General features: G+C 41.1%; 1 protein-coding gene across 7 annotated transcripts; it reads left to right on the forward strand.

The window, feature by feature from the left end:
* PODN (podocan) lies at positions 1–27,000 on the forward strand. Of its 7 annotated transcripts, none has more exons than XM_086753684.1 (12): positions 1,674–1,794; positions 2,683–2,808; positions 5,373–5,629; positions 7,353–7,446; positions 9,122–9,186; positions 13,439–13,548; positions 15,796–15,952; positions 17,801–17,916; positions 19,915–20,572; positions 23,141–23,289; positions 25,150–25,351; positions 26,324–27,000. In XM_086753684.1, the coding sequence occupies exons 2-11, from the start codon at positions 2,772–2,774 to the stop codon at positions 25,316–25,318; spliced, it is 1,812 nt and encodes a 603-aa protein (XP_086609810.1). In that variant the 5' UTR covers positions 1,674–1,794; positions 2,683–2,771; the 3' UTR covers positions 25,319–25,351; positions 26,324–27,000. The 7 variants fall into 7 exon arrangements, with proteins under 7 accessions (XP_086609815.1, XP_086609810.1, XP_086609813.1 ...); XM_086753683.1 differs by having other exon boundaries at positions 1,689–1,831; XM_086753685.1 differs by lacking the exon at positions 1,674–1,794 and adding an exon at positions 1,966–2,023.
* The last annotated feature ends 930 nt before the right edge of the window (positions 27,001–27,930 follow it).

Raw genomic sequence — 27,930 nt, forward strand, 5'->3', positions numbered from 1 at the left:
ATGAGCTTTTTTCTCTCATTTCAAATAAAGGCACAGTGTCAGCACATAGCAGTGGACACTTGAGGAATGTCAGTATTTCTGTAGACTCTTATTTAAATCAGATAAATACAGGTAAGAGTAAAGAACATTTTATTACCTTTTAAGATACAGATAAAATTTAAATTTTCTGAATGCCTCATGCCTCACTCCATGCTGATCGCAAGTGAGCTGAAGCCTGTAGAACCACTGTTCTTGGAGCTTATGCTTCAATAGATTTGCTATACCTTTTGCTTTCTGCCATGTTGTTGCTTGACTGGGGTGTCATTTGAGTTTGTTGTATGACATCACATCTAAATGTAGCCTGTAATCTCTTTAGGATAGTGGCAATAGTTGCAAAGTCAGAGACAAGCAGGTCTCATGGATTTGAGGTACCTCTGTGCTGTCTTGCATGGGGCACCAAGTGCCAGGCCCATTGCAAAAGCGCTGTGGGGTGCTGTGGCACATGCCGTCTGCCAGAGCTGCCAGTTGTTCAATGAAGTACCCTTGCACTTGTTTGCCCAAAGACCTGTTTCTCTGCCATCTATGTGATCAGAAGTGATCGTACCAGTGTTTAAACTGAATCGTCAGCTTCAGTTTTTAAACCTGAAAATGTTTATTCATTTAGGCTGCAACCACTGATGTCAGCCATCAGCAGAGAACATGCAAGAATACAAAGGCTCAAGTTTGACTGGAAATGTTTCCTGCAACTAATTCTAGGTTGTGACTCTTGCAGTGGAAGTTCTTTCCCCTGAAAGCACCAGAAAGCTGTAGTGAACAGAAACAGTGGTTGCCTGAGTCCGTATACCATGCTAGGGCATGGCCTTTGGCTTAGTACTGGGTCAGAATGCCTTTAGATAGGTTTGACTCCAGCTCTGGTTTTCCCGAGGGTTTGTATGTGTTCTGGTGATGGAAATGCAGCACTGGGCCTGGAGATAGGAGATTGTGAGTTTGGGATGTGTTGATGCAGGAGTAAGATGTGGAGGAATTGAAAGCTTGGAAAAAACCAGCCTATATAGGCAACTTACAGCATAGTGTAAGGGTGTAAGCGTTACCTGTGCACGGGGGATATCTGGATTCTTGTACTGGCTCTGTCCTGCTGGATAATCCTGTGTCGGGTATGATGCTTGTGTGCCTCTGTCTCCCCACTAAAGGAGACATAATGCCCCTCTTTTTATTGTGTCCTGTAGTACCTCTAGGTGCTACGTGACAGCTAAGTACTGTACTGTACTTACATAACAAAAACACAGATAAAAATGCAGTTTTGGGGAAGGGTGTCTCCTGCTCTCTTCCTCTCCCTTGTGGGCTGCTCTGGCATCAGTAATGCGCCAGGTAATCACCCTACTCCACCTCCTCTCTGTCTGCAGCCTGGGGTAAAATGGGGTGGTCCCCCAACATAAGCACGCTTTTTTTCCTTCTCTGTGAAAACATTGTAAATTCTGTTGTATGGATTCAGGGTCCTGTAATACAGAATGGGTAGCAGGCAAATGCATCCTGGATCTCTGAATTGCTAAGAAAAAGCAGCCAGCTTTGCTTTGTTTTTATTTTTGTTTTAGTAAAAACACGCTTCCCACACTAACTTTTGGAACTTACACGTGGCACAGAGGGGGATCAGTTTCAGTTGATATGAGCCTGGAAGAGGAGAGGGAGGAAATAACTTAATTGCTTTAGATTTCAGTTCAGCTGGAGTTGAGAGGAAAGAATCAGTGTCCCACTTTTGGAATTCAGCAAGAAGGTCGTGTTCTTGGTGAGGACAGATCCTCTGCAGATTTTGTGGAGGTACTGAACGGAGCACTGCAGGGCATTCATAAAACAGGTGGCTTTATATTTTAAAAAGTAACTCTGCTGTTAGTGACAAAAAGCTGTGTGGCTTTCTTGGAAGTATTACTGCACTTAGAGCATACGGTGTTAGAAACAGCATGTTCCTTTTTTTTTTTTTTTTTACGAAGAGGGGAGAAATAAGGAATGTGAAGCTTCTGGGCTATACATGACCAGGACTGGAGTGTGTGTATGGGGGTGGGGTGGGGGGTGCGTTTTGATGTTTAGTGCTGTAATATGGGGCTTAGAAGATAAAAAAAGAGATTGGGTAGATGGGGTGTTTCATCAATTTTGGAAACTTTGCATCTAAAACTTTTGTAGTTTCAGCCTATCTATCTCTGGTCCCTGAAGATCAGTTGATGGGTTGAAAATACCAGGGGGAGTTAAAGGGGAGGGAGATGAAATGCAGGAAAAACTGCTGATCTGTCTGTTCCTGGCTAATTTGAACCAGACCCCCAGGGAATGAGAGGACATTCCCACCTGGAATTCGGATTTTATGTTAAATGCAGCTAAAATTAAAGATCTAGTAACAAGATAGTGCAGCTCTGGTATCCTGCAATGAAATGCTAAAGCACGCACTGTCTCTGCTTCTCTTCTCTCAATTCCAGCATGCTTTCTTTTGGCATCTCTCATGGATGTTGCAAACTGTGTTGACAAAAAGCAATGGGAGATTTTTTCTTGCCCAAGTCTTTATATTCAGACTATAGCTGCTTCCTCTTTCCGACTCACATTTTCCCATATGGTGACTTTGGAAAATTCCTCTCTGATTTCGTTGGGAAGTGCAGGAAGCTCTTGTTGGTAGAGGGTTGCCTGTTACTCTCTCTAATTCTGCTGCTCACATCTGGAAAGGATCTGGCTTGGAAAGGGGAGACTCGCTCTGAGCTCAGCGCGTGTAACTGACATGGCATGAGCCGAGGGAGCCTGTGGGGGCAAGAGAAATGTTCTTCTCCATTCATCTGATTTCTGACAGCAAAGGTGAGTTTTTCAGCACTTTATTGTTTTTTTTTTTTTAAAAGCTGGATTGTCACACAACATCCAGCAGCCTGCCTTTCAGCTGCAGCTTTTAGAAGGGATATTCAATGTAAGTAACAAACTCAGTTAACCTGTTGATATTGAAGGAGAGGAAGTTTTTCCATCTGTGTGTGTCTCCTGTGAGAATGTGTGTGGAGAATAATAGATAAAGAGATGAGATATTTTGAACATAATTCTGTTGTTTATTGAGGTAACTGTAATCACTGAGAAGCATGCAGTAACTCCTGAAAGCTTACTTCTTGAAACTGTGCCTTTTGTAACATTCTGCCTCTGGTGCTGTGTGTCAGCAAAGTGCAGAAATCGGTGGTGGCTCTGTCTGGACTCAGAAAGATGCAACCACAGAAACCCTTGAGCTGTAACTTCAGTCTTTGGGAGGAAGGACCTGATCCAAAGCCCACTGACAGCAAGGGGTTCTAGTGGGTTTTGAGCTACTCCTTTAATAAGGTTTCTTAATAAGGCTTTGTATCAGGCCCCTGGGAATGAGTTTAAATGGAGTGAGTTACTTCAGACTTTCTTTGAACTAAAAGAAAATAAAAATCATGCCTGGCTTTACTGCCTGCACTCCAGATGCAAGCAGATGTTTCTGTATCCAAAGTGTCTGCCTGTGGCACCAGAGCAGCACTCACTTCAAAGGCATTGTAGCAGATGCATGCATATTGATGGCAATGGGGTGAGATTGGAAATTTTTGTGTAGAATAGATGTGATACTTCATGCTATTTTTAAACATTTTCTCAGCTATAGATGTGGAGAAGTCAGCATGTTGCAAATCTATAGAGCCCAATACCAATCATGATGAAACTGTGTGCTATGGGAAGAGTATTGGTGTTGTTACAGCAGGGCTGGTTTAGACCTGCATATAAAAAGTCTCTTTTTTTTTTTTCCTTTAGTTTCCTTTTTAAGTCTCTATAAGGGTAAGCTGATCTATAGGAAAACTACTTTGTTAGAGGTCTGATATATCATACTTTCTGAGATTGCTTTCTGAGATTATTTTCTCTATGATTTCTGAAATTTTTTCTGAGATTAGGTCACCAAATACTAAGGATTTTGCTAATCCACTGTTGGCATACTCATATGGCCAATTTTGACCTCACTATTAATATCTAGCTGCCGTATAAGGAACACCATCTGATCTCTGGAATGTTTTATGAAGGAGATTAATTTAATTACATTCAGCTTTTACAGATATGGAAGCTGTGGAATAGTGGAGCAGGGGGAAGAGGGATCAAGCAAACAATGTTAAATGCTTAAAATTACCCAGCATGTTGGTAGCAAAGACCAGGACCAAAGCAAAACCATCCATGTGTCAGGATGCACTGTCCTGTAGTCTCACCTCCTCCTATTTCTTCAAGTGTAAGTCAGCATTTAAAGAAATTATTTAAGATTTTCATGACTGTCACTGAGAGCAGGATCTCTCCAATGCTTGCCAAGCACCCAGAGTCTGTTAGAGCCCCACAGAGAGTTTCAGCTGGTGCAAAGCAGCAAAGCCCCGTGGATGTAAACAGTTCTGACGGCTGCCAGTCTGGCTCTGCTAGGCTCTTGTTTCTGATGCAAAGAAGAAACCTGTGCTGGCAAAGGTGACCAGAGTACTTACTTCCTATTAATGTTATGAATCCATTGTGCTTTTTCACCTTAAAAGATCAGCCTAAATAAGAATTTCTTGTCACTGTCGAACACTTCTGTGAAGAATAGCTGAAAGGAAAAAAGACAAGCCCTTGCTTACCAGCCCTTACTGCAAATTATTATGTATGAAATCTGAAAAGGGCAACAAATGAGACTAGGGGGCTGGATTAGGGCCAGCTGGCCGGTCCGGTAGATATTCAACTTCTGTTTGAATTATTTTAACCTGCTGCCAAAAAACTGAACATTAGCCAGGTCTCTAAGGTTCAGATCAGCAGTATCCAAAATCAATAGGAAGCCTGTTTTGTTTTCAGTAGCCATGAGGTTTTGTTATTGTTCGCTGCACGTAAAGCAGACCCTCTGAGGGGCATCCTGGCAGGTGAGTTGCTCTGTTCCAGCGCACCTTCTCTACATGAGCGGGAAGAGTTTCTTCCCTGTGCAAAACAGCAAGGAACAGTAGGACCACCAGTCACATAGAAATAACATTGCATAACCTCCTCTATAAACCTCCAGGATCATCTGGCGTTTCTCAATACAAAAAAAAAACCACCAAAAAACCAATAAATAACTCGAGGAGTCAGGGACGGCGCGGGGGACGCTGCCAGGCCGCCTCCTGGAGCCCGGGCCCCGCTGGCGGGTCAGGCCGGAGGGGCAGGGCCGGGGCTGGCGGCCCGGGGACGGGCAGAGCTGCTTGGTCTCATCCCGGTCCCCAAACCGCCTTGAAAAAGAGACGAAAGCACCCAGGGAAAGCGGTGCGGCGGCGGGGCCGATGCCTCGGGATCCGTCGGCCCCGGGGCGGGAGGTGCGGGGGGCCTCAGGCGGGCCGGGCCCCGGCCCTGCCGCCCTCCCCGGCCAGGGCCTGACCCCGCGCCCCGCTCTCCCCTTCCAGGGGCGATGCCGGCCGGCGGGCGGGCGCTGCTGGCGCTGGGGCTCCTGGCTCTGGGCTGCGCTGCCGCCCGCCCCCCGCCCGCCGCCAACGACTTCCCCGAGGGCAACTCCGAGCGGCGGCGGCGGCCGCCCGGCCCGGCCCCCGCCTGCCCCCGCGACTGCGGCTGCACCCAGGAGGGCGTGGTGGACTGCGGCGGCATCGACCTGAAGGAGTTCCCGCTCCTGCTGCCGGAGCTGACCAACCACCTCTCCCTGCAGGTAAGGCAGCTCAGCCCCGGGGACCACCCGGCTCCCACCCGCGCCCCCGGGGTCTCCCTGGACCGTGCCGTGCCCTTGCCTTCGCCTGGGCCTGGCTCCGTGCCACTGCCTTCAGCAGCGGGGTGTCCGAAGCAGGAGGTGCAGCACGCCCAGGCTCGACAGACGCGCCCAGTTGTTGGCATCAATTCTCTTCCCCACAGATCCAGGGAGGAAAAAAGATGGGAAATATTTCTCTCTTTTCTCTCCCCACCTCCAAGTGAAGAATTTTTGTCCAAATTAATAATTACCGTTTCTGGTGAAGGCCTTTAATTTTCAGGTGTCTTTGAAGAGGATGGACTACGTGACTTAATTAATGAGAAATTTTCTGTCAACACTCAATGTTAGTTAAAGTGTTGTAAACACGGTGTACTGGTCCAGAGAAAGACCCAACCAGTGTCCCCCAGTCTCCCTCAAGCCCTTTCCCTGCAGCACACGGACTGAGGAAGGAGCAGACGTAACACGGTGGAAGCCATTTGTCACACTGAGTGACGTTGCCTGTGACATTCAGACAGCTGGTGCTGCGCTTGCTGGGCTGCATGCAGCCAGGAGAGACTCTTTCGTCATTTTACCTGGGAAACTAATGTCATGCCTGCAGCAGAGGGTTACACTGTAGACACATCATGTCTTGTCAGGACAAGGGCATGCAAGGATATGAGAGCAAACTTCAGGTGGAATCAATGGCCTGTCCTAGACTGTCAGCGGGTTTCCATGCTCTACTGTTAGCTAATTGATCCCCACAGCCAGCATTTGGGCAGGTATCCTTTCCCGCCTGTGCTCCGACACCTGAGGACGTGGGTAGGGCCAGAGCATGACAGCCATGTGGCCCTTCCTCCTCTGAGCAGTGGCAGTGGTTCCAGGCTTCTCCCTAATGCTTCTTTGGCCCTTAACCAGCAGCTTTTTGTTTATTGCTCCCATTTGCCAATTTGGTTTGATGGATAAATGGCAGATTTTGTTCAGAGCTTTCCATCCAACTGCAGCATAGTTAGAAAAACCTGTAATGTGAGCTGGCACCTTCCTCAGCAGATCTGTCCTAGGACTGTGCTGGCCATGGCTCTACTGCCAAAAGCAAAGAAGCTTTTTGGAGCAGCAGCTGTCACTTTCTGTGTATTGGCCTGGCTTCCAGCACAGTGGGTCCTTGACGGGTCCCCTACATTCTAAAACACTAGAATCACTCATTAATGGTCTAAATGTTAGTCAGCATGTTCATGAGAATCTGATGGCAGTCACGCCTGACTGTAAAACCAGAGAAAGTGAGCCCAGTTTGACTCTCCTCGCCCATGAGGAGTTGTTTTTAAAACACCACATAAATAACAGAAGTAATAAGCTTGGAAATCCATAGTGCCAGCCTTGTAGCAAATGCTTTGCTGCAGCTATGAGGTTTGGCTGTGGCAGATGGATTATAGGCCTTGCCAGGCATAATCACACTCTTTGTGTACTACCAGTGCATAAGCCGGATATTTCTGGAGATGAGCATAAGCTACAGAACTTCGTTCAGGCCTTTAAATGCTGCTGGGTTCAGACGTCTTGGTTTTGAGATCTGAGTTTGGCTCATTACGAAGAGAAGTCTTGACAGTGATTTGACACTGTGGGTTCATTTCCAAGCTTTACTGAAGTTCACAGTCTGGGTTTGTTTGGTTCCTTCTTGGATTACTTTGCTGATGATTAATACTCTCCATTTTCTTAGAATAACCAGATAGAAGAAATCTTTCCAGAGGAGCTTGCTCGTCTTTACAGACTGGAAACTCTTAATTTGCAAAACAACAGGCTAACTTCAAAAGGTAAGCTGGCAGAACCAAGTGGACAGAGCCTGTTCCTTCACAACGCCAGCTTATGCAGTGAGACCAGTGAGAGCTGATAAGGAAAGCCACAAGAGACGGTGGGCTGACTTGGTTGGAGTGGTTAGCTCTAAGCCTCACTCCTTTGGCCATCACACAAATCATGGAGGCACTTTATCATCCGAAACGTAATACTCAGTGTATAAGAATGCAGCCTTACTGAACCGCTGGAGGAGACCTGGCAGCAGCACTGTATACTGTGGCGTGAGATCTCCTCGTCCAGGAAACTCCCTCTGGTCCCACAGGCACATCAATGCAATGTACTTCAGAACCAGAAATGTCTACATGCTGAATGATTTCCTTCTGACTGACCTTATTTCTCAATTCACTTATTTAGTTCAGTCTAGTCAGTCAGTTAGTGCAGTTTAGTCCAGTTCAGTCCTTGTTGAATTTAATATAAACATATACATAAATAAAATATATAATAAATAAAATATATAATATAAAATATATAATATATAAAATACATAAATACAAATTTATATCCATTATAAATAAATATATTAAAAATAAGGCAACTTCTGGCCTTCTGAAACTGTTCTGATATTTGTAGGCAGGTTTTGCTTGCTAAGTCTTACTAGAGAAACTTAACAAGGGGTTAGTAAGGAAAGCAAAAGAAACAGAGGAGTTGGAATAAATAGTCAGAGGAGGACATGCAATCCAAAAGATGTCGTCGTTGTTACCTTGTGTGTCACCCAGTTGCTCTGAATGCTGCTGCTATCCTTATCCAATGATACAGAACAACCTTTACTGAGCGTGTGGGCATATTATGCATAGGACCCAAAACATACCACTCTTACACAGCACAGGGAAGTCTGTGCTTAATAGATCCAGACTTTGACATTATTACCCCTGGGGCTTGATGTTTCTTTTGCAAGCTTCAGTGCAGCTCTGAGTTTCCAAAATGTTTTGACGTGGGAAATAGCTGCACCTTTGACTTATGGTTATCTAAGTGCCAGGTGAAAATGTTATTTGCAGCCTTTTCATTGTGACAGCAATTGTGCTTGTGTGATCAGCTGGATGTGGAGTGATTCAGCTGAAAATTAATAATTACTAGATGAGGGTAAGCTCTGAGTTGGATCAGCTCTTTGAGCTGGTTACTGCGTGGCTATCTGGATTGTGGGAGAGGAGAACAAGGGAAGGGTTATGATATATGCAGATACTGGTGTTATTTTGTCAACATCCTGGTCATAGATTGGATTGATCTGATCATTAAACAACCTCAGATTACTTTCTTTCAAGAAAAATGCTTTGCAGATTCATGAGCAAATGACAAAAGAAACTTCTCAGATAGTGTAGCTGCTGCGAGCACCGATAATCAGCCGTACAGCAAGTCTGCACAGCTCTGTACATGACCCTTGCCAGTGGAGTTGGCCATAAGCCTTGCATGCTTAGGAATTTTAATGGTCTTCTGTTACTCTTCACAGTCTGCGGGTATTTTCTTTTTAATTAAAAAAAAAAATCCAAAACAATAGGTCTGAGATTGTTTCAGTGGCAATGAAAAATATTTAAATTTCACATTAAAGATATTATCTGAGAGAGAAAGCTACCCTCTGGTATTTTTACTCAGAGTGGCAATAAGGTGCTCATGTCACTGAATATTTATTCCTTTTTTAAGGGTTGCCAGAGGAAGCATTTGAGCATCTGGAAAACCTGAATTACCTGTACCTGGCAAACAACAAGGTAAGAGGCTCACAAGGCTTTCAGAGTTCTTTTCTAATTGAGTTCTGAAAGTTAAACAAGCAAGTCTTAAATTATTTTAAAATATATACCCTACATAAGTCAAACTGTGCTATAGTGATGTTCTAATGCAGGTTCATCTAAGGTCAAGACAATCCTTATGAGAAAAAATTATAGGGTACACATGTCTGTCTATTTTGAACACTTTTTTATTCGTGCAGCTGGTGAAAGGTTTCCCTTGTTTGTGTAGGGAGCTACATGGAGCCCCTGCATTTACAAATTACTGCTGTCTTCCATAGGCTTTGGATCAGCTGCACGCAGAGTTGGTAGCTGCCTGCATGCAAGTAAGCTGTGGGGTAATGATGTGAAATGCTGGAAATCCTGTCAGATGAGGCTAGTTGAAAAATTTGTGAAAAAACACATCCTCATACCTACGTTTGATCCATCAAGATCTGTAAAAAGCTATCCAGTTTTCCTGGACTCCCATTATTCCTAGGTTTGATGTGAGGGGATACCCACACACAATGAAACAGAGCAAGTAATGAATTTATTCTTTTAGCTGCAGCGGCAGGAGCTGAATTTCTTTTTTTAATGGAGAAGATCCTAGGTGCTTTCCTATTAATGACCCTAGTTGGATGTGATGACAGAAGCACATCTTTCCTGCCAAGGCTAGGAAATGAAATAACTTCTCACATATCCTTATATCTGGGTGGTTCTCATTATGGTTTTCTTTTTCCCCAGTGATTGTCCACAAATATTTGCTACAGATGGAACTAGGATGCCACAGAAAAATATAAGTTAAAACATGAGGCAGAACTTATTTTGTCTACAAAAACCCTGCCCTTCCACCCCTCCCTCCCTCTCTCTATATATATTTATAAGCATGTCTGTAAATATATTTTATTATCCTCTTAAAATCTGTGACCTTTTGATGTTTTGCTTATATACATGTGGCCATATCCAGGTTTCAGTCAGGCCAAGACATATCCAGAATCACTCCATAGATTTCTGTATGGAGTGATTAAGAATAGAACCCATTCCTTAGTACAGTAACATTGTGTTCTTTTCTCCCTTTCAAGCACCATTTCCATATAACAATCTTGGCAGTTAGTAACTCCATAAAGAGGAACAAGCCAGACTGTGACTAATATTCCAGAGCTTTGCACTCCAGTTTTCCCTGTGTGACAAAATAAAGTGTTTGGTTTTTCTGGCTTTACTGCAGAGAGAAAAAGATCCCAAAAGAAAATGCAAACATCAGCGAATGTCAGAACTAGTTACAGCGAGAAGTTGTGGATCCACAAAAATAACACATTTCTTTATAAATCACAAGCCAGGACAAACCAGATTGGCTTCAAAGTGCATCCACTCTGCAGCAGGAAACACTGCAGATCAAGTATCTGTGGTGTCTGGAGGAGAGCAGGGATTTGCTGGTAGTTTGCTCCTTGTTTTATGGATTATCTTAATGCTGCTTTATCTTCAGTTGTGATCCCATCAGAGGTAGCTAAATTATCTTTCGTTAAACTAGCATAGTTGGTCGTAAAAAAGAAATACCGTAACGGGCTAAAAGCCTTCTGTGGCTTATGAGTAGCAAGTACTTCAAATAGAGAAGGGGTGCTGTAGTTTCCTTTGTAATTTTTCACGCCACTCTTGAAATTTGTATCTATCACAGTTTCTACAGTAAGCCTTGCTGATAACAGAAATCTCTTCCACCAAACTGTGGACCAGGTCCTGAGCTGTCATTATTATTTACTATAAGCTGATGATTTTGGTGTCAGGTCTTAATGTTTCCCGGTATCTCCAAAGTGATATGGGATTCACCTAGATCTAGTACTTCTGTTTACATCACAGCTTGTTATAAGCAAGAAAACTTGTTCCAAAAGTAGGAATAACTTTTGTATAATCCTTCAAGTTCATTGGTTAGCTCATTAGTTAACAGTGGAGAAACACTATCTGCCAAATGGAAAGGAAGCTCCAGCAGTAAAGCTGTAAGAAAATTGCAGCTGGAGAAATGCACATTGCTACTTACTAGGCAATATACTAGACAAAGCTACTCAGTCAACTTTTTTTTTGCTAAGTTACAATAATGCAGCATTAATCCCTCAAGCAGTCAACCAGGGGAGATGAATTAATCCCATGACTAAGTGCTGAAATGCCAAAGCAAAGTCCTGAGCAAGTGAAAGGTCTTTTTGGATGAAACTTCTCTTTCTCTTTCCTCTTTCTTGTGGTTCTGAGGGCTTTTATTTCACATATCTGAGCCATGCTCTTTGTTTTGTGTAAAAGTTACGACCTAATAGACTGTGTTTCAGGAGAAAAGCTTTAATGTGCCATTGTGTATGAAAGTGATTAAGTCTATTTCCTGTGTCTGCATTCTCAATATTCTGTTATGGTAGAGACTTACTTCTTTCTGAGGCACTGTCAGACCTTCCTAGTCGGAGATGAGTTCCTTTATATCCACTTCCCGAAATCATATCTTCCAGGTCAGGAGGTGAGAGATCACCAGTAAAGCCAAGAGCAGTACTGTGGCACCTGTAGTCATATGTAAAATGCCTGTTTCCACTGCTTGTGTACTATCTGGAACATTTGTGGGAAAGATCTTTCTTGTGTTTGTGACTATTAAACATTTAAGACAGCTTAAGGATGGGGGTTTTGGCACAGGTGAAAATGAAAAACAGTAAATAATATACTTTCATCTTTTAAAAAATAGGACTGTATTGTGAGTCCAGTAAATTGCAAGTTCATCGATACCGTCCATCAATGCACACTTGACAAACTTGTAGAGAGAGATCTGGGCACCCTTTAGGTAAATACGTCATTGAAGGCTTGGGTTAGGCAGTTCTCCAGTAAAGTGTCTGTTCTCTCACACATTGTTCATCTTAAAAATATTTTTGTTTTTACATTATTATTATTAATAATCAATTGCAGTTTTATTGTAATAAAAAATTGAAAAATATGTTTTCTTATCATGTGAGTCTTGCAGGGCCAAGCTGGCTGTAAGGACTAGGTCCTCTTTCTCACAACAGTGCTGTGAGGAAGAAGCTTTAGAGATTCAAAGATTTTCAAGCTAGAAGCCAGATCTCTTCTCTTGCACAGAGTTTCCCATGCTGATGTCAAAGCTTTAGATGACAAAGGCTTCGGTATCTCCCTATAAAAGATGTTCTCTCCAGAGCCTTTCAGAGTGTACATAAAATTCTGTAAGAGTGCTCTCATTAGTACTATAGTTAACATCTGTACCCACGGGGATTGCACCTGCCTGCTGCAATTCAGTCTTCTGCTCATGCACTCAAGCATCATTTCTACTACAGCACCGTGTTAAGAATTTGTTTCCCAAGTGCTTCAGCTTGATGCATAAATCTTCTGGATTTATGCTTTCCAGAAAAATGTTCTCCAGCCTGTACTGTAACCTGGATTCTTGATTTCTAGGTGAATGACTTGGCTATTAGCAGCCACTCAGTGAACCTAGCTATTGTATTATCTGGATGCCCTGTAAAACTGAGCATTTTCAATCATTACTTTTCACTTCACCAATTTTTGTTCAGATGCCAACATTCCTAGCATTATTTTTTCAAATCACTCATAAAAATGGCAATAGACCAAGAGCAAACACATCAAATCCTATGCCTCTCATCAACTGTAAAGTTTTGGAGACAGAACCTTTCTGTATTTTCTTTCTGATACATCATTTGTTTAATGAACAAAGTAATCACTGTACAGTAGGTCTTTGCTTTGAAGTCCTATTTGATATTCCGTCATTTGTCTTAGAAGCATCCCTGTCCTCTGGGATCTCTGATTCCAGAACCTGAATCCTCTGTTCAAAAGATCATCGTAAATGGACGCAATATTGGAACAGACATATGAAGTGACATTTCCTCCTCCCCCCGATACCCTTTCATATGGGAGCAGGTAGTAGGCCACTGTGAGGTGGGTTGGATTTTTTTGTCGCTGAGGAATTGGGAACAATAATAAGCAAAGTGTTTTGCTCTCTGAATAACAATTATTTTATTTCTTCCACCAAAAAGAGACAAGACTCTTCCAACCAAAACAAACATTCACATATCTTGGAGCAAAAGTCTGTCTCCTTCCTGGAGAGATTAGTGAGTGAGGACAATTTGTTTTTGTTAATGCAAACTGCCTTCAGTTTCATTTATTTTTGCCTGTTTAGAGAAAATAAATTTGCAAGTGTTTTGTTGCTGGTCTAATACTTGTTTAAAACATTTGTTGCATTCAATTGAAATTCCTTTGTGTGTTTCTTTTACAGCTAACAGTGGCTCCAAAGTTCCTACCAAATACCTTGATCAGTGCAGATTTTGCAGCCAATTATCTCACTAAGATATATGGGCTCACATTTGGACAGAAACCAAACTTGAGGTAAGGGATCGGGAAGTAAAACAATAATAGTGCTCTGCCACTGTTGGAGGCAGTTGGTGAGAGATAAGAAACTATCTGACTAAACCATGTTAATGCCTACTTATGTTTTTTGGAAAGAAGCTGACTGTTATTCACAGCATGAAAGATCAAATAATCTCTCAGACAAACACGTTCCAGGGGCTTTTACTAGGTGCTAGACACTTTTGCATAGATAAAAATTAAATTGTCTCCATTTTATTGAGTATCCATTGTGAGTTGAAAGGAACAGCTTTGGTTTCTCAAAATGGAGGCTAACTGTTTAGAAATCCCTAGTTCTCTTATAGTCCATTCGTTAAAAAAACTAGAATCAGATTGTGAGTACAGTACTCAGTGCAGTTGACTATAACTCAACTATATTAAAGCTAAGTGCTTTAGCACCTTCAGAAATGGTTCATGCCCTCAGGTCAGGTTTCAAAGGTCTCTGCTAGTTTCAGGTTGTGATTTTTTCAGCTGGATCCTGTGCAACACATTGGGCTATCTCAAATCCAAATGCACATAGACCACCTCCTGTGAGATACAGTCTTTTCCAAAGGCACTTTGGGTCATCTATACAGACACCACAGCATCTAAATCCTGCAAAGACATCTCAAACTCTGTTGGTAGCAATTTGTGCATCCAAGTTAGGAAGCAGTTAATAACAGCCGACCCAGTTGAGCTCCTAGAAGCCCAGTCTTGTGATAAATTGAAGAACTCCCTGTTCCCACTGAATTCGTTGAGAGCTGAAGCTGCTCTGTACTTACTAGGCCTTTAGTTTCGTTGGCTCTTGGTAGCTGAAAAAGCTGAGTTAGTCACTGATTTCTGGCAGTATCTTGTCATGAAAGGAGCTAGATTTATACATGTGTTCTTCCCTAATCTGAGTTTTAAAAGCTGCTGCATTTTGATTTCATATTAAAATTCTTGCACTCTTCTGAAGTGATTTTCACCTTCTACTATACCAACACTAATTTTAATCAGAATAGTAGCTCATTGATTTCTGAGATTGCTGATATAAAATCCCAGCATAGTTGTTTCAGTTGGTTTATTTGCCCCAGCAGAGGTCATGGTCTCAGACTGTTTTTTTGGAAAGCAAGGTTTTCAGAAAGGCAAATATTTGTGAGTTAAAAGTACAGCTGACCATGCAGGGTGAACAATATTTTCATGGTGACTCTGAACTCCCTGGAGTGTGTGATCACATGATTGTGTTTCCATACTAAGAATTTCCTTCCTTCCAGAAAGATGTTGCCAAATTCTCTGCAACTGCTACAGAATCCAAGAACAAGTTAAAAAAGCATACTGTGACACTGTGCTGTTTTGCAGTTTTAACCTGTCCCTTTTAGTGACTTGCTGCATCTTAGGGTAACACAGGAAAGGAAGGGATAATTGAAGTCAGTAAAAACCTATAATTTCTTTTGTTAAAGAATCAGGTGAATTCATTTAGCAGTTAAGCCAATGAAAAACAGGAATAACTTCATAGGGGTCAGTTGTTTTATACAGAATTAAAACCTATGTAAGAAAGAATTAATCCATTTTTAAAAATCTGATTGGAGAAACTCTTCTGTGAGTATTAAAGGTTAAAAGTAAGAAGGGGAAAGGGAAAATAAAAACTCTCTTTCTCTCAATCCCACAGGTTCATTAAAACCCGAAATTCTTCCAGACTGAGTAAATCTGCTCTGTATTTCTGTCAGCGTTCTATGTCTTTCTGAGTTCTAGGAGTAGGAGTGAAACGCTTTCCTGGGGTATTTCCAGCTTTCATGGGAGCAGAAAGAATGAAGCAGTGAGAGATGGCCCTTTCTTAAAAGATCTACAGATTGATTCTGCAAGCCTAAGAAGCTCAGATTTGACTCCAAATAGAAGTTAAAATTGGGGGCGTATCTATTAATCAGATATGAGTTCTAACCCTCCTGAGTGAGGCCAGCACACCAACATTCTTTGTTTCAAAGCACGGCACTATCCCAGACTTGCACTCAGTTTCTTCTTAAGAAGATACGGCTACTTGTAAAATTTGTATTCACATGCAGATTTAGATTTTGAATATAATAAGTTTCAGAGAGTATTTGGTTTTGCATCTATATCCCTTGCTAACTTAAAGGGCACATTTTAAAAACAAATCTAATTATCTCAAGGAAAGATTAAAAGATTGAAATAGCTTTTAAACAGCCTTCTCTTGTTAAACAAAAACCCTCAGATCTCACTGTCTGTTTAACTTTGTCTTTTTTTTCCTTCCAACAGATCTGTGTATCTTCATAACAACAAACTTTCAGATGCTGGGTTACCTGATAATATGTTCAATGGCTCTGATAATGTGGAAATACTCATCATGTCCAGCAATTTCTTGAAGTATGTTCCAAAGAATCTCCCTCCAGCACTGTATAAATTACACTTAAAGGTAACGTCAAACGGGTTTTTTATTCCTGTACGATTGTGACCAAGTACTGTGTTTGTATGGGATTGAAACTACACCGCCAAGCCATTTCAGCGCACTTGGAAACATTCCCAGGTCCATTGTAAGTCTCATCTGCTATATCCTCAACAGTAGCTGTCTCCCATGTCCTTTATTTTCATTCATAAGTAACAGTGTGTTTTTACAAAACACCAAAATGCTCACAGGGGACAAAAATGCTTTTCTGTGTTTTCAGGGGAATTGCAAATGCCTGTGTGGTAGCATTGTTGGTCTATTTCCTGTATATAATGATATTAATATCTATTAGTACAAGAAGGTAGATCCATTAGAGGCCATCCAGTTTGCCTCTAACAATGCTGTTTTTCCTGACAGCTGCTTACCTACTGCGTACTGGCTTTACTCACTAACTCATTTCACAGAGACCACTGTTTCCTAGCATCAGCAACTGCTGTTTGCTACTGAACTGGCAATTCAGACAACACAGAGAAAGTTTGGATCAGTGATCCTTGACTGCTAGAACTTCTCCAGCAATGCTGCAATAGCAGAAGTTATGATATTAACTAGACTCTGCATTTTTAATTCCATGTCATCTGATTTCGATAAAAACACTTCATCATGTCTGTGTTAGAGATCTCAGCCTTGTTAGCAATGGGAGAGCTGCAGTGGTGGGGAATCCTGGTTCTGCTTGTTCCTAGTGTTGACAGCTCCTTGGATGTTTGTAAACTGGAGTCTGTTATCAGCCCCTGGACGTAGGCAGTTCTGTGTTGCCTCCCAGATTTCTTTTCCCTTGAAGGTTTCACCGCTAATTCCCATTAAAGTCTTCTAGAAAACAGGCTTCTCCAGCTTGAAGAAAAATAAGCAGTCTGATCCTTTAAATTTCTGGAATTTCTCAGCAAAGTGTGAAGTTACTAGTCCCCTGCATGTTATTGTCATTTATAAGTAATCGTTATCTCCCAAAGGGGTCTCGGACTTCGAGAACTACGCTTTGAACTCGTATCCTTCCCTGCTGTCACCAGTTGTGTTAAGGGCAGAGGAGCTGAAGAGAGAAACGAGCATTTTGTTTTCAAGTGCACTGCCTGTCAGTAGTAATATTTACCTTGATATTTTGACTGGGAAAAAAATAGGACAATGAGGAATGAGAGACAGCCAATAGTGGACCAAAAGTGTACTTTAGATTTGACAGATTTTTTTTTTTTTTGTCTTTCACTATTCGTTGGGACACTCATCTGTGATGGTATCCACTTTATATTGTTTGTCACATAAATCGAGTCCAGTCTGTCCATCACATTATTGTGACTATGTGGATTGTAGGAAGTTTAACAAATTCAGAGTCAGTGTTTTATATATCCTTTTATAATTCCTACAGTTCCTGTATGGAGTTTCTAAGTGGAATTTAGTTTTATTTTTTGTTTGTATCTGCCTGCTGGCTACTCCAAAGCCATACTAAAGCAATAGGAGTAATTATTTTGGAATCTACATTGCAGGAACTGTGCCTTTTGGAAAGCCATTTATGCTTGAAGGATGACTGGTTCCCAGCTTCCAACCTAATTCTTCTTTATGGTGAAATGTGTCTTACAAAGTCCAAAAGTTTTGAGCAAAATCCAGAGGTAGTTGCCTAGATTATACGTTTGCACACAGGTGGAATGACTACATAGATTGTAATATTTCAGTCTAGTATTTGTATTTGTTTCTTAAGCAGAATTATAATGCCTCCTGAAATATCTTATGTCTAGCCCTTCTGAAGTTTAATTGCCTGGTGTTAGTTGAGCAGAACCTGAATGTCCTATGTTGTTTTATGCCAAATAACATGCTTTGTGCTTTTGGTGACTCTAGAACAACAAGCTAGAGAAGATTCCCAAAGGAGCCTTCAGTGAACTTACAGGTCTGCGGGAGCTGTATTTACAGAATAACTACTTGACTAATGAAGGAATGGACAATGAAACTTTCTGGTGAGACCAAGATCTGTAATTTGCACCTCTGTGTCTGTCTGTCTCTTCTGGTACAGTAGTATATCTACTGAAGAAACAACATCTTAAAAAGCACATTTATTAAAAGCTGCACGACATTATGCATTTCTCTGCTAAGGCTGTATGAAAAGACTTAGATTCAGATGCTCCCGTTCAAAAGCAAAGGTCTGGGTGAGTGGTTTGAATTCACACTGCAGAATACTTTTATACAAAAGACACAACACTGACCATCAGACTGCACCACTGCACCACTCCCTGATTGCCACAGACCAAATCACACCAGGTACTAAGTGCCTTCTGGGAAAAGGCCACCTAGAGGCTAAGGATGTTGAAAGCTGGTCTCTGTTTTTCCAAACCTGTCAAAAATGAGGTTACTTGGGACTTTCCAGTTTCAAGGGTAGTTCACTGGAAGTTAAGGCCAGACCTTCATCTTCGCTAAAGCCACTTCTGTGTTTCTGTGAAGGTGACTTGAAAGCAGCCACAGATACACAGTTGTGAATTCATCTGGCACAGCTGTACCCCAGTGCAGATGGATTGCTGGAGTAGAAGGGGATGCAATGGTGCCGCTCAATAGCCAGATGGCTGCAAAAGCTTTGCTACGAACTGATGCAACAGAAATAGCCTTTAGCTGTCCTAAATTTAGCCTGGGACTTAGCACTTCAAAAAGTTAACATTTGTGTCTCTTCTTGCACTGAGTGCTGCCCTTATTCTACCTGAAAATCCAGATCACAGAATCTGTTCTGCCCATAACTTAATTCTATAAACTTTTCTGATCTCCAGACAGGAAAATGTATTGAACTGTGCTTTCTTTTTCTGCATCCCACTCCCAGAAGCCTCTCTTAGTAATTTACCATAGTTGTGATGTGTCTGCCTCCAGCTCATGTTGGACATACAATTTCTGTTAAGATTTTGATAAACAGAGTACAGTGGCTATAGCTAAGGCACCACTCACAGTCAGCAGAGGGAGTGGATATTATTCCTTGCTCCCGTGATGCTGTCTGTAGAGCACAGCATAGTGCTGTTGAGAGGCACCCAAGCTGGGGAAGCATTACAACTTGCAGCAATGAAGTGCTTTACCCAGAGAGTATATTTGCTCATTCAGAGCATGCTTGGATAGCTGTGAATAGCAGTGTAGTAACCAGTAAGTAATGTCTGTAATGCATTAGTTCTTGCATTTCCTGAAAACTTTCTAGTCATCTGCAGTGGGTTATGTAGCGCCATGCAGATTAAAAGTCTCATTTGAACTGAGAAACTGACTTGAAATACAAAGAGATAGAGACTCCTCAGTCCTGGCATATAATACCATTGATCCACATCCAGTTGGTATAAGTGGCTGGTCTGAGGATTTCTTTTAGCTTCAACTGAGTCCGTGGAATCCAGATTCAGTAGCTTACACAAAGCAGCTCTAGCCCTGACTCACTTCCATAATGCTGGAGGGTCAGGAGAAGTTCACTACCTTAGCCGAGGACACTGAATTAGCATTTCTGCTTTTTATAAGATTTCATCATCTAAAAAGCAGGCCTGCTTTTCAGTTTCAATATACACTTTCAGAGAGACAGAAATTACTCAGGCTATGTTTCTATGAAACCAAGACCTAAATTCTGTGTTCTAATGGTGCTTCCATGGCATCTTTCTTGTGGCATTTGTTCACTGTTGCTCTCTGTGGTGCCAAATGAGAGAACAGTAGACTGCAAAACTGATCTCAGGTCTCAGCCTGGTGGCAGCTTGGATGTCTGTGGACTCTAGCAGTTTCTCTTGCTAGCGTGGCTAGGGAGCAATGGCAGCACCTGGTCCTAATAGCAGTGTGGGAGCCCCTTGTTTTGCTGTCCACATCAGTCATGTCATGAGACAGGGCAGTAACGGGAGCTGTGCCGGGGAGAAAGACTCTAAAGCAGAGGTTGTAAAATCATTGGGGAAGTTGGTTATCGTTTCACCTTGCACAATCTAAATGGAGAGTGTTTTCTTTCCTGCTTTCCCAAGGAAACTGTCTAGTCTTGAATATCTGGATTTGTCCAGCAATAACCTCTCACAAATCCCAAGTGGTTTACCTCGAAACATCGTCCTCCTCCACCTGGAGAAGAATGCAATTAAGGTGATTGGCAGAGATGTCTTGACCCAAATTAAGAACCTGGAGTATCTTCTGCTCCACAATAACAAATTAAAAGCACGAGGTATTCACCCGTTAGCCTTCCAGGGCTTAAAGAAGCTGCACACTGTCCACCTGTACAACAACATGCTGGAAAGGATTCCCAGTGGGCTGCCTCGGCGAGTGAAAACACTTATGATCCTTCATAACCAGATCTCTGAGATTAACAGGAATGACTTTGCTACCACTTACTTCCTTGAAGAGCTGAACCTGAGCTACAATAAGCTCAAAAGTCCCCAGATCCATCGGGAGGCGTTCCGTAAACTGAGGCAACTAAAGTCCTTGGATCTTTCTGGAAACAATCTCCACACGGTGCCCTTTGGCTTTCCAAAGAACTTGCAAATTCTGAAGCTGAAGGAGAACGAGATAAGCATCATCCCAAAAGGGACTTTGTCTGGGATGACAAAGCTGCGGGAACTGTATTTGAGCAACAATAAACTGAAAGTAAATTCCATTTATTCAAGAGCGTGGAGAGAACTCAGCAGTCTCCAGGTAGAGACATCACCTTCTCTAATTGTGTTAGTAATGCTGATGTCCTCGTCTGTCTGCCTGAGCCAATGTGTGTAGCACCAATACTGGATGTGCTGGGTCCTCATGTTTTGGGCTTGCATTGTAAGTGCTACACTTTCTGTTTCTAAAGTAGAAATGACGTGCTGTTGTGCCTGGGGTGGGTACCTCCTGCTGCTGACCAGGGTGGTGTTCCACCAGGTACTGCTAGTTCCGGGAAATGTAAAGATATCTTTGCTTCTGAACTCTAACGGTGTCCTATATTTTCAGATAAACATTAGTGAATGTTGTCATTAAAACTGAAATTATGCTTTTCAACTAGCTTGTCTCCCAAAAGATTTAAAATCAGCTCTGAAGAGAGACAGCAGGAGGAAAGAATGCATAAACAGAAACACTCTTAATTCTCAAAGCCCCCACATCAGCTTATAGTCAGACAGGCCAAGCTGCAGGATTTAGCAGCTCAGCTGGCTAAGGCACCTGGATAGCAGCTAGGAGGTCTGGATTCAATCAGCAGTCTTCTCATTTGCTTAATTGTTGGAGAAAGTTAAACGCAAACCATAAGGCAGGCAGGAACAATCACATTTGTGCTGTGCAAAATGACCTTTCGGAATTGTTACACTGGCTGAAGGATTTGTCTGCATTTCCTTTTGGGCAACAGCCTGTTTCCTGCAGTAAAAGGTATTACCTGTGTCATATGGCAGCCATCTACGGTGCGTGTGGCTGGGTCACTGTGCAGGCAAAGTCTGTACATCTCAGAGCAGGTCAGGGGCAAGGGACATGGAGCATGTGTCACGCTGGCCCTCAGTGTGTTTTCAGACAATCCAAACGCTTATCTACGTGAACATTTCTCTTTCTGGTGTTTCTGAGAATAAACAATAGCTTCTTTTTCAGTTAACGTAAATCAGCAATGCAGCGACAGTATTTGTAGAGCTGTTGGTTTGCATCAGCTGCAGAGTTAGTCCATGGCTAATTTATTACATTTTGCATTTCTTTAGTGTCTCAGTGATACTGAGTGTGTGTGTGTGCATGCAAATATATCTTAAGATGAGTAGTCTGGAAGGAAGATGCTTCCAAGTTGTAGGTTGGAAAGACAAGCTTTCCTTCTCAAAAGGCCTGATTCATAGTTACTTCATGTTACTTTTACTCCAGTGTCACTCCCTTGTAGTCAGTGTCAAGCCAGAGTCACACGTTGCTGAATCAAATATTTTCCCTTCAGTTGTACCTACCTCACAGTAAACCATGTTCATATTAAACAAGGTTAAAATATAGCACATACTTAAAATTCTGTTGGACTAACGGTGCATTTTTGGCTGCTGCTTTTATTCTGGAACAGTGTTACTACTTCATGATAGTATGTATGAATCTTTTTTATCATTAGGGGCTTAACTGTGCAATTGGTTTATGAGTTGGTGCACTGGAGTGGATTTGACAAATAACCATCATGTAAGATCCTGATTGTGCATGTACTTAGCATACGCTTCAGTCCACACTGTTTCCATGGAAATCGCTGAAGACTATCTGCAATTGCAAAGCTAGACATTTAGATAATTGTTTGCCAGACTGGGATTATGTGGAGAGTAAAAACACTGAAATCATGACAATCATTTGCAGAAGTGTAGCTTTGAATAATGTGCCTCTAGTATGTCAGCTTGGTGCTATGAATATGGTACAATATAGGATAACAAAATACTTATTTTGATCCATTTCCTTGCTTAAAATTCGTCTGAAAAATGATGAGACATCTGAGTCCTGATGTCTTCATACCCTCATCTATGTTAGAATATTTCCAGGTGTTTTTATGTGTAACTCTAATGTAAACTTAGCTAGTGAAGTGTTCGCAGTAGCAGCTTCCAAGGAATTCTCATGCATATCTGAAATCCAGTCTGTTTTTAATTCACTTAAACCAGGCATGGGCTAAAGCCTGGGGAGAGAGATAAAGAAATGTTGGGACTCCTAAACAAAACAGCATGATGTCTCATGTGAAATCATGATGTAGAATGGTAGTGTAAGAGAGCAGAATTCTCATGGCCACACTTACCTTGAAGCAAATTAGAGGTAGATTAAATTAGTTTATGCTACAGTAAATATCACTTCAGTTTTTCACCATGAACTCCAACTGAGCCTTTCTGCATGGCTGACAATTTACAGTTTCCACTGTACACACGGTGTTTGTAATTGTCCTGACCTCACCGGAAGGGAGAGGTTCTGAAGCAGACTCACCATATGAAAAATAGAGCCTGTTTCCAGATATTTTCAAAAACACCAAATCTTGGATAAGGTTTGCCTAACATCTCACTTCTGTACGCTTACTATTCTAAGTTTTTATAAGTGCATACGTATATATATATATATGTATGTATTTTTATAGGCTTATGTGTGTGTGTGTATGTATAAATATGTAAAAAAACCAATGGATAAACTTCCAAAGGGGGAGGAAGGATGTATAGAGCCATCCTTTGGAAGCTTATTTGTTGTCAAGCTTAAATTTCTTTTTGGACTGCTGCTAACATTTAAGTACAATTATTTATTTGACTCCTTGTCTCTTCCTTGCAGTCACTAGACATGGCTGGCAACCAGCTGACTTCTATCCCATCAGGCCTGCCAGAATCTCTAGAATACCTGTATCTTCAGAACAACAAGATTACAACTGTTTCAGAGAATGCTTTTGAATCCACACCCAAAATAAAGGGAATTTACCTCAGGTAAGGTCAAGTTGCCTCTTCAACACACAAGATTTTTTCTTTATCCACTTTCTAATTGCTTACTTTTTAGAAACTATTTAAATTCCTAACTTCCTAAATAAGCAACTTTGTTTTATAAGTATGATGAAACAGTGTTCACCTACTCAGAAAAGACATGGATACACGTAATATGCTCTTCTGTTTGGAGGGTTTGTCCTTTCTCTGCTTATTAGAATGGCTTAGGCATGTTAGAAATTCAGGGAAATTAATGTTTAACATTATGTCATATTCCAATATTCAGCTGTGAATTAGAGGTTTACAGTCCACTTGTAGGACCACAGCTTTGCCTGTGTCTGTTAGCCCTGGATTTTGACAAAATCCCCCTCTAGTGAGGCATGTATGACTAATCTTCAAGTTGTATGCATTCCCTTGATAGCTTTGTCAGAAGCAGATGACAAGTTACAACTGTGACAGTTATGTAACTAAGTTTAGAAAGCTTTTCTTTTTTTTTTTTTTCCTACTCTGTCAGTTGGATGAGGACTTTGTTTTTCTAGGTGACAGATACTGATCTTTTTTTACATATAAAGTCACAGTAATGTAACTGATTTAGGCAGAGATTTATACCACAAGAATTTAACCCAGAATCTAACCTAGTAATATACTCAATTTTAATCTGATGGAACATTATTGAAAATATTGGTTAGAAGTAATTTATGAAACCCTACAGAATATGTGATTAAGCTGATCCCATGGATGTCTTCAAAAAGCCTAGGCTGCCTCCTGCATAAGACTAAATATGGCCTTATTTTGTCTGTATGGAACTGAACTGTTCTGTACTTCTGAATCATACCTTTTTGGATTAGTGATTCCATACCAAGCAAATAAAATTGCAAAGTCTGGTGTAAATTAGAGCAGTCTGTCTATTCAGCTGTTCACGTTTATGAGATTTTAGTGAATGCTTGGATGCAAACCAGAAACCACATACCACATTCTATATTTCTATTTAAAGAGAAAAAAGGAATTTGCAAAACTGTTTTGCTAACATATTTAGGCGGCAACTCCACCCAAGCTAACTTGTATTTCTTAACGGGAGGCTATTAATCACTGCAATGCTGTGAAACAGTAATATACATCTGGAATATTAGACAGAATTTGATTTTAAGCATGTTCAAGAGTAACAGACCAAGCAGTGTATGTGAGAGGTTCTTAAACTGCAGATTAGTCTATATCATTGGAAACCCAAGTAACAGATGAAAAATTACTGCATGTTACTTTGTTCTTAAAGGATTACTTTGTACCAGTATTTTGAGTAATTTGAAGAATTAAACTATCAAGGGATGACACAGACTCTCAGGAAAAAGCAAGTTCCACTTTGAAATGTTGGGCTATGGAGCAGATGCCTTTCCTCTCTGGGAAGGAGAAAGCAGAATACCAAGAGAAAGAATTTGTGGGGGAGGAATTCCAATATTATTATTTTTTCCTTGCAGAATACATTTATAGAAGGGGGAAGAGGAGTTGGGGTGGAGGAAAGTAGGAACTTTTTGAGAGCTTGATAAGTGAACTTGAAATCAGTGGGAGATACTTAATGTTTCCCAGTGTTTTCCTGCAAGGTCCTTTGTGATGATGCAGAGTGCTGTCAGCAAACTTTGTTCAGTCACTGCATTTGCCTGCTTGCTAATCAGTACCTGGTTTCCCTTCCTTTTTCCATCCAGAGGAGTCTAGTCCTAGAATGCTGTTGTGGGTCAGTGTAAAGTCAGAGTAACTTGGGTCAGTGTAAGTTAGAGTAACTCTGCAGAATGGTTTTCTGCTAGTTTCCTCATTTCTCTGTTGGATATAAAAATGGGTTTATTTTAACAGGAAGGCCTTTTTGTTTGTTTAAAGGTTTAATAAGATTGCGACTGGAGCACTGAAGGAAAGTACCTTTCAAAACCTAAAGCACTTACAGGTACTGGATATTGAAGGGAACCTTGAATTCAGTGACAGTTCAAAGAATAAGGATGACTCAGAGGAAGAAATGGAAGATGAGGAAGAGGAAGAAGAACTGAGATAAAATGTGAACTCACACAATCACATCATGTGGGAGGTAACAATTGTAGTTTAGTTAAATCAAGGACTCAGATCTCAGACTCGTGCATAAGTAATTCAATTTACAAGTGTGATTGAAACAGAACAAGTGGATGTCTGAACCCTAGACTCAAAGACTTTCACTAAAACATGACTGGAAATTGCAGAATCAAAAAGGGTTGAAAATATATTATTTTGTAAAATGAAACGGTCGGCATATATTTGTGTTTTATCAGAGTGGACTGTTCATAATGTCTTCTGCTTACAGCCACAGCAGACACAGTTGGTAAATATGAAGGTCATTACTTCCTAATTCTGATAACAAAAAATGAAAAGGTATTTTGTGATATTTTTAAGCAACTAGTTCAAAAGGAAAACAACATATTATGAAGCTTACTGATGCAGAAGACCATGTGAGCTGAAATGGATTAAATAATTAAAATAATTTGGCAAATTGGCAAACAATTTGGCAAACTGAATTTGGTCAAGCACTGGAACAGGCTGCCCAAGGAAGTGGTGGAGTCACCATCCCTGAGGGTGTTCAAAGAACGTGTAGATGTGGCAGTTCAGGACATGGTTTAGTAGGCATGGTGGTGTTAGGTTGATGGTTGCACTTGATGATTTTGGAGGTCTCTTCCAACCTTAAAGATCCTAAAAGATGTTTATTTTTGTCCCTAATCAGCATTTTGTTATGGAGAATGACACAGGGAATTGCTAGGAATAGTGCTAATAATCTGAAAACTGGTGGGGCTTGAAAAGGGCAGAAGCTACTTGGAAAGTCAAACATTAGACCTCCTGGCTGGGTATATGAAAACTGAGTGAGAGAAGAAATAATTTATATCTACAAACTTAGAGTACATATAACTTCCAAATCGTTGCATCTCTGGTTTGGTTTGGGGCACGTGCAACATGTCAGCAGGTACTAAGTTTAGCATACCCTGAATTCTGTATTCTATTATGTAATTGATTTTGTTTTTCTGATGTTTTGCAGGAAAGCATATGGAAAATTACATACATGTCTATGTGTATATATCTATATAGATATACAGAGAACACTTAGCAAAACGTGCAATGAATTACGCAGAAACTGTCATGGCACTGGGCCAGGCTTGTGGAAGACAGTGTGTTACAGTGCCTTATTCAGGGAGAGACCCTGAATGCCTTTCCAAAGCTTCCAAATCATCTTATACAAGACCCAGGATCATAAGGGATTGCTTTGGAACTCACAAAAGCTGGCTTTTGTTTCTTCTGTTTCTCTTCTTTCACTGTTTCCATCTGTAATAACAATATGGGACTGTTTTGAACACATGCCTTCAAATGCTGTTTTTGTCACTGCATTTTAAGTGAACCATGTATGTGCTTCTTTTCTTTTCCTTCACCCCAAAGAAGCTGTTGTTGATCAGGCAAGATGGATGTTCGCAGTAGTTTAATGTGTGGAGCAGTATATGAGGCATTTTGGTCATCAAGCAGCAGTAATAATTCTGGAAGCAACTATTCCTCTGTTATAAAAATGTGTATATTTGGATGAGAAAAACAAAGTAAGGCTGGATCCCATAATATTTTATCTCTACTGCCAAAACCTGCAGTATATGCCTGTTTTTAAAAGGTTTTAAGATAAAAAAATTGCTCTTGTGAATATATATATAAAATCTCTATGTCTGCCTTCCAGAGCTTTGGTAAAGTTTGTGTCTTGCTCTTGTTTGTCCATGTAGCAGTTGTGTGAATGTCTCCAAAGGTACATCCAGAAGATTGAGTAACAGTATGCAGTTTAATATATGTAGTAGAATTTTTCACATATTGTCTGTCATTCATGTTAAGAGTCAGAAGTGAGACTAACAAAGCAAAAGAGGTAAGTGAGTGCGGGGTGTCTTAGGGGAAAACTGTTAAGTGTGAAGAGAAATTTATTTGTTTAGTTCAAGTTTGGAGACAGTACCTGCTGTCATTCTCTCTTAAAGCCTCACCTACTTTATGGTGTTGAGTATTCTCAGCTCCTGTTGGAATAATGGAAAATAGGAAAACCAAGGAAAAGAAGACCTACAGAGGTACCTAGATAACAAGCTGCCTATTTGATTATAACGTCCTTTATCTGAGGTAGCTGATCTCCTTGAGGAAACGGTCTTTTCTTTTGAGGATTTTCGATTGAACATGTGTTGTTTTGCATACTGTGTTCCAGGATTTACTTGGAAACACAGTTGGCTTAATTTCTTACCAGCTGTTTTTCCTGCTGGAGAAGATTTAGTTCCACACTCTCCCTTTGGGTTCCCATAGCACATGACAGTAATTTCAAGCTGATATTTCCTACTTCAGACAATTCAACATGATCATGAATCATAGAAGGAAAGATTGCTTCCTGAAAAAAAGAAAAGCTTGGCCCTAGTGAAAATCCACGTTTTAAATATCTGCTATACAGCTGAGCAATAAAATAGCCTTCCAGCTGACTTTTGGGATAGATTTCTATGTAAAATGTTTACAAAATACAGCTCAAATCAATTAGCTATCACCACCAAACCCTATTTGAAGTTTTGCCAGTCTTTGGTGAAACAGACCAATTTATTATAATCCTGAACAAGCTGAGAATATGCAGATTTGTACAATTTT

Source organism: Chlamydotis macqueenii, chromosome 8 (genome assembly GCF_036417535.1).
Source record: "Chlamydotis macqueenii isolate bChlMac1 chromosome 8, bChlMac1.mat, whole genome shotgun sequence".
NCBI lineage: Eukaryota > Metazoa > Chordata > Aves > Otidiformes > Otididae > Chlamydotis > Chlamydotis macqueenii.

What these genes read in the sequence shown, in the direction of transcription:
- PODN (XM_086753684.1), top strand. Translation starts at nt 2,772, where the DNA reads ATGTTCTTCTCCATTCATCTGATTTCTGACAGCAAAG. An exon ending in TCTGATTTCTGACAGCAAAG is followed by an intron (nt 2,809 to 5,372) that starts GTGAGTTTTTCA and finishes CTCCCCTTCCAG; the next exon opens with GGGCGATGCCGGCCGGCGGG. An exon ending in ATGGACAATGAAACTTTCTG is followed by an intron (nt 17,917 to 19,914) that starts GTGAGACCAAGA and finishes TGCTTTCCCAAG; the next exon opens with GAAACTGTCTAGTCTTGAAT.